A 10,000-nucleotide genomic window follows, 5' to 3' on the forward strand; every position below is an offset into this window, starting at 1 on the left:
GTGTACAGTATGTGTGCCTTCATAAGTGGTAACAGGGTATATTTAAATGTAGTCGACTAAAACTATGAAGAAAAATGTTGGTCGACTACCTTTTTTTCATTGAGGAAAACTACTGTAAATAAAAACTAAGCTATGATAACTATGACTAAATATATTTCTTCATCAAATAAAAACTAGACTAAAATGTTAGGGAGGGACTAGTGGAGAAGAGATCCAGTAGAATTAAGTCATTTTACGCTTGGTTGTGCGTGGGTGTCACGCTCCGAGAATAGCTCAGAGAATCTCAAAAAGCGTTGCAGGCACGTTGTGAGCTTGTTGATCGGCCAATTTTGGCATGCAGTTAAAGTCAAATCAACTGTAGATTTAGTCGACTAAAATCTTGTGATATTTAGTCAACTAAAACTAGACTAAAACTAAAGCATTTCAGATGACTAAAATACAACTAAAACGAAATCACAATGTGTTGTGTAAATAAAACAGAAAATTCAGATTTTTTTTATAATCAGGTAAATCAGTCTATTGAACCATTTAACCCCTATTATTTATATGCGTCATTAACAAAAATAACCAAATATTGTTGGAAGGTCAAAACCCGACACAATGTGACGTGGTGTACTGTTGTGGATTAGTTTATTAACCATTTTTTCTGTTTATCTTTTAATCATGACTTCACAGTCCATTCATGCTACTGTATTAAGAAAATAATATATATATATTTTTAAATCGATAACTGCTTCACCCCTATTGTCACATGATAACACATGTGAAAAGTTTACTGTTTGAAGAGACAGGCAGACAGACAGACAGACAGACAGACAGACAGACAGGAAGGAAAGAGAAGACTACAGGGAGCGATGAGACCGGATGATGAAGAGGTGTGTGTGTGTGTGTGTGTGTGTGTGTGTGCGTGCGTGCGTGCGTGCGTGCGTGCGTGCGTGCGTGCGTGCGTGTGAGAGAGAGAGAGAGAGAGAGAGAGAGAGTTTGTAGTGATTTCTATAGACGTAGGCCTATACTGTGTAACTGTCTTGCATGTATGTTCTCCATATAGCCCATTTATGATCGAAATTGATTATTATTAGTCGATTATTTCTTCGTTGGATATATTTATTTATAAGGCCTTGTGTGGTAAACTTCCTTTATACCTAACCTCACTTTTGGAACCAAAGGTTACTGGTCACTCAACACGTTCACAAACACACATTGGATATACCAGTCCACGTAAGAGCAGTGAACATGGAAAAACTGCTTTCATGTATTATGCTCCACACAAATGGAACAAACTTCAGGACTCTCTGAAACGGGTGCGATTGGTCTCAATAGAGACATTCAGGGTGCTTCTTGAGGACACACTGCATAGTGACTGTACCTGTTTCATGTAACACTGTTTATCTTGCATCTGATTTTTAAATCTCTGTGTTGTTATCCATGTCCTCACTGTATTGTCTGATTCACCGCCTTTTGCGATTATTTTAATGTTGTTTTATGCTTCTGCTTTTCTTTTTTGCTTTATTGTCAAAGTTGTGACATTGTAATGTGATTCAAATGTTTGTTATCAGGGCGCCCTTGAAAAAGAGAGCTTGGTCTCAATGGGTTTCCCTGAATAAATAAAGGAAAAAGAAAAGCCTTATTAGTCACCTTTACAACCATGCAGGTACAACTTGTAAGGATTGTCTAAAAAAATTAAGCCAAAATATCCCAGTAGCCCCTATTGCTCGGGCCTTATCCTGAAGAGACAAACGTGGCATGTTGATGCAAAGCGAACTCAACAGAGTTGCAGGACCCGTGCCCAGGTGCCAGTCAGTCACACACCTGCGACAGGCACACACCTGCCAGCACTTGAAGCTCAATACGAGAGTGAACACCGACAGAAGAATATTGCAGGGGGATGTTGGCACCCTACAAGACAAATTACAAGCAAAGCAAGTTACCGTGCCAAAGCAAGTGTCAAATAAAAACAGAGCAGTTAGATGAAGTGATACTGATTATGTGATTCACAACTTACTGGAAACGTGTGTGTGTGTGTGTGTGTGTGTGTGTGTGTGTGTGTGTGTGTGTGTGTGTGTGTGTGTGTGTGTGTGTGTGTGTGTGTGTGTGTGTGTGTGTGTGTGCCCATAGCCTTAAGGAGTTCTCCTTAAGGCTATGGGACTTTCGAGCCTTTGCGCACAAACCACATGCTGCACAGTCTGCAGTAAAAATAAAACATACTCTTTCGATACTCACCAAAACAAAGACGGTTTTATGGAGTTGAAAGCCAACTCTACTAAGTGGGAACACTCTGACCTCATGTCTAAAATACTCTTTTTGGCCAAAATGTTAAATACTGTATTTCACCAGAAGGAAAAAATGTTTTAGTTACTCCGCTGCGCCTTCTACAGATCCGGTCAATGGATTTTTTCTATTAACAAGAACTGTAGAGGGCGGAGCGGAGTAACTAAAAAAATGTCCTGGTCCTCACAAGAGAAATGATTGTTCTATCATAAAAATAAATAAATAGAGACTTAGGAATTAGAAAAAGATTCAGGTTGCGGTTAGGATTCGGAATTAGACATTTAGAGGTTAAATTTAGGGTTTAAGGTTGGAATTTTTGTAGATTAGGTTTACGGTTCAAAATGGCTAAACATTTCAAAATGTGTATTCATAAAGTCGTTGTCCTAACATCTTGATATCCTCACAAGTATGGTAATACAAACATGTGTATGTGTGAGTGTGTTTCTAGGCTTAGAGACAGACAGACAGACAGACAGACAGACAGAGGTCTAAGACAGTGGGCTGTCCCCCAGCTGTGTTTTTGTTGTGACATCACAGCAGGCGTTCAGCCAATAGGAATGCACACAGAGGATGGCTGTTCAAACGTCCAGGGGTCTCCAGCAAACTGAGGAACAGTTTAACCACTTAAAGTCCTATTTTAAACTTTCACAAATGTGACGCTTTGTGACCCTCGTAAATCTGTTATTTTGTGACCCTTGTGGATCTGCTGCTTCTGACCATTTGTCATAGTTTTTGCCCTATAATGACAAAAATATGTTGGCAGGTGTTAAGTGTTTAATTTGACTGTTATTTCACTGCCTAATCATGAAGGGGCAAACGTGGCATGTTGATGCTTTGAGCACAAAACAAACTCAACAAAGTTGCAGGACCCGTATGTCCAAAACTGTTACTTTTCAGGATTCAAATTCAAAGATAGTAAAAGTAGCAGATCGAATCATAGGTGCAAAAAAATGTCCTTGTTGTCAAAGTGTGGGTTTGCCTTCCACACTGGCGGGTAGGGGTTAGATACCTGAGGAATAACAGTGATCAAAGAAGCAACAAATTAAACAATGGGTTGATCTTTATTTATACAATTGCGCTGTTTGTTGTTTTTTGTGCATGGTGTGGGCTAGAATGCATGTGAAACTGCTCTCTCTCTCTCTCTCTCTCTCTCTCTCTCTCTCTTTCTCTCTACCAGTGTGCCAGGGTACCAGTAACCACCTGACCAAGTTGGGGCGGGCAGACGATCACTATGGCAACATGGTGAGGATGTTCAGTAACTGTACGGTTGTCCTGGAGAATCTGGAGGTGACCTACACCGAGGAATACCATGACCTCTCCTTCTTACAGGTGACTCCTCGCCACAGGCACACCATTGCTCCAATCCACACCAGACATGAAAATCTAGTGGTGAAAATTACCGACCTTCAAGCTCACAACACATCGCAATGTACAGGTAATGCGTTGTGAGCTTGTAGATCTGCTCGTTTCACTATTATTTACCTATTCATTGACATTATAATTTTCAATAATCATTTAGAAGCATGTTCTCTCTCTCTCTCTCTCTCTCTCTCTCTCTCTCTCTCTCTCTCTCTCTCTCAGTCCATCCAGGAAGTGGGCGGGTACGTTCTCATCGCCCTGAACAAGGCAGCCGTCGTCCCATTGGTCAACCTGAGGCTGATCAGAGGCCACACCCTCCTGGACAACCAATACGCTCTCTCCGTTCTGTCCAACTACGAGAGGAACACAACGTCGCACAACACACACAACTACACACATGGTCTGAGACAACTGCAGCTGACTGGACTGACCGGTACACACACGCATACACACGCACGCACGCACGCACGCACGCACGCACACACACACACACACACACACACACACACACACACACACACACACACACACACACACACACACACACACACACACACACACACACACACACACACACACACACAATTAACTTGTGTTATGTGTGTATGTTTTCAGAGATTCTGAAGGGAGGGGTGAAGATCTCCAACAACCCTCTGCTGTGCCACCTGGACACCATTAAGTGGGCGGCCATCATAGACAGAGCTACGAGTCCCACAATGCATCTGAACATGACCGGTTTTGCGCGACACTGTACGACACGCCTCCTCTCTTCTCCTTACTCCTCTCCTCTCCTCTCCTCTCCTCTCCTCTCCTCTCTTCTCTTTTCTTCTTCTCTTCTCTCCTCTTTCCTCCTCTCCTCAAGCAAGCATTACAGATGTGTGTGTGTGTGTGTGTGTGTGTGTGTGTGTGTGTGTGTGTGTGTGTGTGTGTGTGTGTGTGTGTGTGTGTGTGTGTGTGTGTGTGTGTGTGTGTGTGTGTGTGTGTGTGTGTTTTGCAGGTGTAAAGTGTGACTCTAGTTGTTACAACGGGTCATGTTGGGCAGCTGGACCTCAACACTGTCAGACATGTAAGTGTGTCAACAACTAAACCCAACTCACCATTACTGATGCTAACCAATGTTCTGAGCGTGTAGCCAATGTATATACAGATGCGGCAAACAACCTCTTCAGGCTTTCCTTATCTTTTCCTGAAAGGTTTCTGGAAAGGGTCATTAACTTCTGTTTCTGCTGAATGATATTATTAATAGTGAAGTAATTAAATGTAAATGAAGAAATTTGGTGCAATATCATTTAATGTAATTCAAGATAATATCACATATAAAAACACAAAAAAAATAGTTTGAGTATCAAACTGCCATACTGGAATCTACACTGTAAAATCATGATTAATCAAGCACGATAAGCGTATTTAACTACAGTAGTAATCAGATACTGAGATGAAGAAAAAATAAACAATATTATGCTGTAAATCATTTAAGAATGTGTCTGATCTGTGTCTCTCTCTGTCTCTCTGTCTCTGTGTCTCCATAGTAACCAGCATGGTGTGTGCAGACCAGTGCAGCAGGAGGTGTCGTGGTTTTTCACCTGGAGAATGTTGTAACGAACACTGTGCTGCCGGCTGTACAGGTCCCACTGCTGCTGACTGTCTGGTACATAGACAATACATTATACATACACACACACACTGTCTGACTGTCTGGTACACAGACAATACATTATACATGCGCACACACACACACACTGTCTGACTGTCTGGTACACAGACAATACATTATACATGCACACACACACTGTCTGACTGTCTGGTACACAGACAATGCACCTGCACACAGGCACGCATGCACACACACACAAACACATGCACGCACGCACACACACAGACACACACACAATATAGTAGTATAAAGTATAAAATAGTGTAAATCTCCAGGAGACATACTCTAATTTGACTTCAGACACTGTCAAGACGTACCTTTTAATGCTATGATAGTTGTTCTAATCAGAGTCTACTAAATCTAGTAAGGTACTACTTGGTTAACTTAATACTCTAATAAGAACAACTACAGTACTTACTTAAGTCATACACTCTGGTGTCAAGCTAGAAGACTTGTCTAGGACCAGTTGCAAATTGCAGACAGGTTTATGGTGGTTTTGAAAGAGGGTAGGGAGTCGCACATTTGATGGCCAGTAGGGCATTCCACATTTTGGTAGAATAGTAGAATGAATTCATTTAATTCTCTCTCTCTCTCTGTGTCTCTGTGTCTCTCTGTGTCTGTAGGCGTGCAGGTCTTTCAGTGATGAAGGGACATGTAAGGACAGTTGTCCTCCACAGATGATCTACGATAAGAACACGTACCAGGTGGTTCCAAACCCACTCGCCAAGTACACCTTTGGAGCCACATGTGTGAAGAACTGTCCACGTAAGATACACGCACGCACGCACGCACAGTGGAGACCTTACTCATCGGCAAGCATTACAGATGTAACCCTCTACTCCAAACCTCTGCTCTTCCAACACAAACCTTCTCGTACCCCCACCACACCAAGTCTCCGCACCATGGGCGACCGGGCCTTCGGCTCTGTACTGCCCCATGTCTGTGGAATGCCCTCCTCGAACACCCGAGAGCGCCACAATCTACCGACGCGCTAAAAACTACAAACCTACCTTTTTAACAAAGATTTTTCTTTTTAGGTCTCTTTTTCTATGCCTTGAATTTAATTCGTTTTTAATCTACTTTTTACTCCAAAGTAGGGTCTTATGCTGTTGTCGTTGTTTTTCTGCTCTTAAATTTTTTTATGCCATTGTTTTTATACACTGTAGCACTTTAACATTTTTAAAAATGTAAAGTGCGTCACAAATAAAATGGATAATTATTATTATTATTATTATTATTATTATTATTATCATAAGACCTGTCCACATAAGACACACGCACTCACGCATGTACGCATGCATGCACGCACGCTCGCTCACTCACTCACTCACACACACACACCCGCACGCACACGCGCACGCACACAGAGAGACAGCCAAGACAGCAATATGTTTATTTCATCATTAAACGTCAGTCTAACGTTGGTTATTTAACGATTGATATCTGTGAGATTACATGTTGTGTGTTACAGATAACTATGTGGTAACAGACCAGGGGATGTGTGTGCGTGCGTGCAGTCCAGGAAGTTACGAACTTCAGGAGAGAGGAGTCCAACGATGCAGGAAATGTGACGGAGTTTGTCCCAAAGGTCAGTGTGTGTCCCAAAGGTCAGTTTGTGTCCCAAAGGTCAGTGTGCAGTGTGTGTCCCAAAAGTCAGTGTGTGTCCCAAAGGTCAGTGTGTGTCCCAAAGGTCAGTGTGTGTCCCAAAGGTCAGTGTGTGTTCCAAAAGTCAGTGTGCAGTTTGTGTCCCAAAAGTCAGTGTGTCCCCCAAAGGTCAGTGTGTGTCCTAAAGGTTAGTGTGACACCTTTTAGTTTGTCCTAAAGGTCAAAGGTCAATGTGTGACACATTTTAGTTTGTCCTAAAGGTCAAAGGTCAGTGTGACACCTTTTAGTTAGTCCTAAAGGTCAGTGTGACCCCTTAGCTGAGAGAGAGATGAAGCTGGGACCCCCACTACCTATCCTATATTAAAATTGCCTAGTGGGTCAACCGACGGTGAGTGGACATCACAAATGTAACATGCGGACCTGCAAGGCGCACCGTTGCTCCGATCTGCACCAAACCTGGCACCAACGCTGGTCAGGGGTAGAGCCCGACCGATGCCAGATTTATGATTCCACTGGATATTATAGACTAATTTGTTGCTCAAACATCGGGTTGTTAAGCCTACTGTTTCATTTGCACACATGCGCTGCCATTGACAAGCATGAGACGGCTGCTAAGCAGTTCACTTATGTTATAGTCTATCTCTACTGGGTAGTTTTAGTAAAATGGTAGTTCCAACGTTCTAATAGACAAGTGTAGGGTAAATGAATTATGAAAATTATAATATGTAATGCTCTCTCCCTCTCTCCTCAGTGTGTGATGGAATAGGGGTGGGGTCCCTCAGTGATGCCATCGCCATCAATGCTTCCAACATGGAGTCATTCAGGAACTGTACCAAGATCAATGGAGCTGTGTCACTTCTGCCCACCTCCTTCACAGGGTATCAACACCTTTATCTTTATCTATATCACTTAATCAATACCTTTGTCACGGTCTGAGTCAGGGCAGATTGTAGGACCCAAGTGCAGGAGAGACAGAGGCTGAACAGGTCGATTCAAAGTGTTTAATAACTCAAAAGGTAGGCATACAAACAAGGAACTGAACTTACTACACGCAACATAAGACAATGAACAAGCAAGGACAAGGTGTAAACACAGGGCTTATATAGACAGGGAAATAATAAGACACAGGTGAACTCAACAGACAATCAAAACTGGGATAGGCTGAGGGTCTAAGATGACACAGGAGGAGGAGAACATGACTAATCCAACGGGAGGTGAGACAAGACAGGTAACAGCAACTAAGCAGAACAGGAAACAATACTACAAAATAAAGGAACACAAAAGCAGGGCAAAGGCAACAACAGAGTAACACAACACAAAAGGAACGATACAACATAATAGTCCCAATAAGTCCATGACCTTATAAGGGCAGAAAAGGTCCAAGGGCTGAGAAATACAGTCAAAGTCCACTGCCCGAGGAGCGGACCGTGACAACCTTTATCTATACCTGTATCACTTTATCGACACCTTTATCACTTTATCAATACCTTTATCAACACCTTTATCAACACCTTTATCAAATCAATATTCATATTTATTCATAAGAGTCTGTCTATATCATCACACACAGTATCTTTCGTTTGACAGGAAGTAAGTACGATTGGCCTTTTAGGGACATTTAATTTAAGAATACAAAAGTCTTAATTTGTTTTCAAAATGTTTTGGCATCTATTAGGTAGGCTATGTCCATATTATGACCATAGATATGCTCTAAAAGTGTGAAAACAAATATATTCCACACTTTTTTCACACATTTGAAACCTCAAAAATGTAATTTGTTGTGACCCTTTGTTGTGTTAGAAAGTACATTCACAATTCTGAGGTACTTTTTACAGTTTATTTCTTATTTTATACTCCAATAATAATAATCCAATAATATGATTTTGAATGGAACATTATTTGATGACAATTTTTTGTATTTTTACATAAGTAAAATGTTTAATGTTTAGTAAGGTGTGTTGTGATTGGTTCTTCCAGGGACAAGTATTACAACGTGCCACCTCTGGATACGTCCAAACTGGAATACTTCAAAACTGTTAAAGAAATCACTGGTAAATTATTATTATTATTAATGTATATGTAAATGTTATTAATTAAATCACTGTTACGTCAATAGAAATGTTTTTAAATGACGCTCGGTTGGCACAGTGGTAAAGTGCCTGCCCACCACTGTGGAGTCTGGGGGTTCAGTCAGGGAGGGAGTGTTGGGCGGGAGGAGTAGGATTAAGCTCTACGTCCTCCCGGTGGGGGCTCCTCACTAGCAGGTGAGCCAGTAGGATACGACAGCAGTGACAACACACAGAAATGTGTGTGGGGAGGAAATCATTGGCATAACGACTAAATTGGGGAGAAAATAGGGTAAAAAGCTAACTTTCTATAGGGGTCTAGGGCTAGGCCCCTTTTTAATAGCTGATCTGAGCTTGTAGGGCGGCAATTTTTTTGTGTGTGCCAAATATTGGTTCCATAATTGTGACTCTAGGCTAGGTTCAAGTCCTTAGAAGAAGAGATTCAGAGATTGTAGAAACTAAAGTGTTCTTCTCAGTGTATGTGTAGAGTCATGTTGCCCTCTTCTGGTCACATTGGTGTACTGCAGCATTTGTTTCTATCTAGTGCTGCTATTGTTACATTAGATGCTTTGCTCTTTGTATTTTTGTTATCATTATTGTTTGTATTACTATTTACTAATAGGGGTGTCAGAAGTTATTTAATTTATTATAAAAGAAAATGGATTACAAAATAATTATCAATAATATAATTGATTAATAATCGAATCCTATTTTGGGCATTATTTATATATACTAATATTATATATATACTATTTTGCGTGTGTGTGCGTGTGTAGGTTACATGATGATCCAGTCATGGCCCGCTGGTCTGGACTCTCTGTCTGTGTTCGAAAACCTGGAGATGATCCGAGGACGAAGCGCACACAGGTAACACACACACAATGTGTGTATGTGTTTATTCCAGGGGTTATTACAGTGTGGTAATCGTGTGTGTGTGTGTGTGTGTGTGTGTGTGTGTGTGTGTGTGTGTGTGTGTGTGTGTGTGTGTGTGTGTGTGTGTGTGTGTGTGTGTGTGTGTGTGTGTGTGTGCATACAGTTTGTGTATGTG

At 41.5% G+C, this 10,000-nt stretch overlaps 1 protein-coding gene across 1 annotated transcript in view; it reads left to right on the forward strand.

The window, feature by feature from the left end:
* Window positions 1-10,000, forward strand: part of LOC311039218 (melanoma receptor tyrosine-protein kinase-like) — a 55,642-nt gene that overhangs the window by 26,816 nt on the left and 18,826 nt on the right. The window contains exons 2-11 of the mRNA XM_084048889.1: window positions 3,446-3,597; window positions 3,850-4,060; window positions 4,243-4,377; window positions 4,625-4,693; window positions 5,157-5,275; window positions 5,905-6,046; window positions 6,753-6,869; window positions 7,638-7,764; window positions 8,864-8,937; window positions 9,729-9,819. Of these exons, the coding sequence (XP_083905015.1) occupies window positions 3,446-3,597; window positions 3,850-4,060; window positions 4,243-4,377; window positions 4,625-4,693; window positions 5,157-5,275; window positions 5,905-6,046; window positions 6,753-6,869; window positions 7,638-7,764; window positions 8,864-8,937; window positions 9,729-9,819 (1,237 nt within the window). The remainder of the gene's footprint in view (window positions 1-3,445; window positions 3,598-3,849; window positions 4,061-4,242; window positions 4,378-4,624; window positions 4,694-5,156; window positions 5,276-5,904; window positions 6,047-6,752; window positions 6,870-7,637; window positions 7,765-8,863; window positions 8,938-9,728; window positions 9,820-10,000) is intronic.

Source organism: Gymnoscopelus microlampas, assembly GCF_963454915.1.
Source record: "Gymnoscopelus microlampas genome assembly, chromosome: 22".
Taxonomy (NCBI): domain Eukaryota; kingdom Metazoa; phylum Chordata; class Actinopteri; order Myctophiformes; family Myctophidae; genus Gymnoscopelus; species Gymnoscopelus microlampas.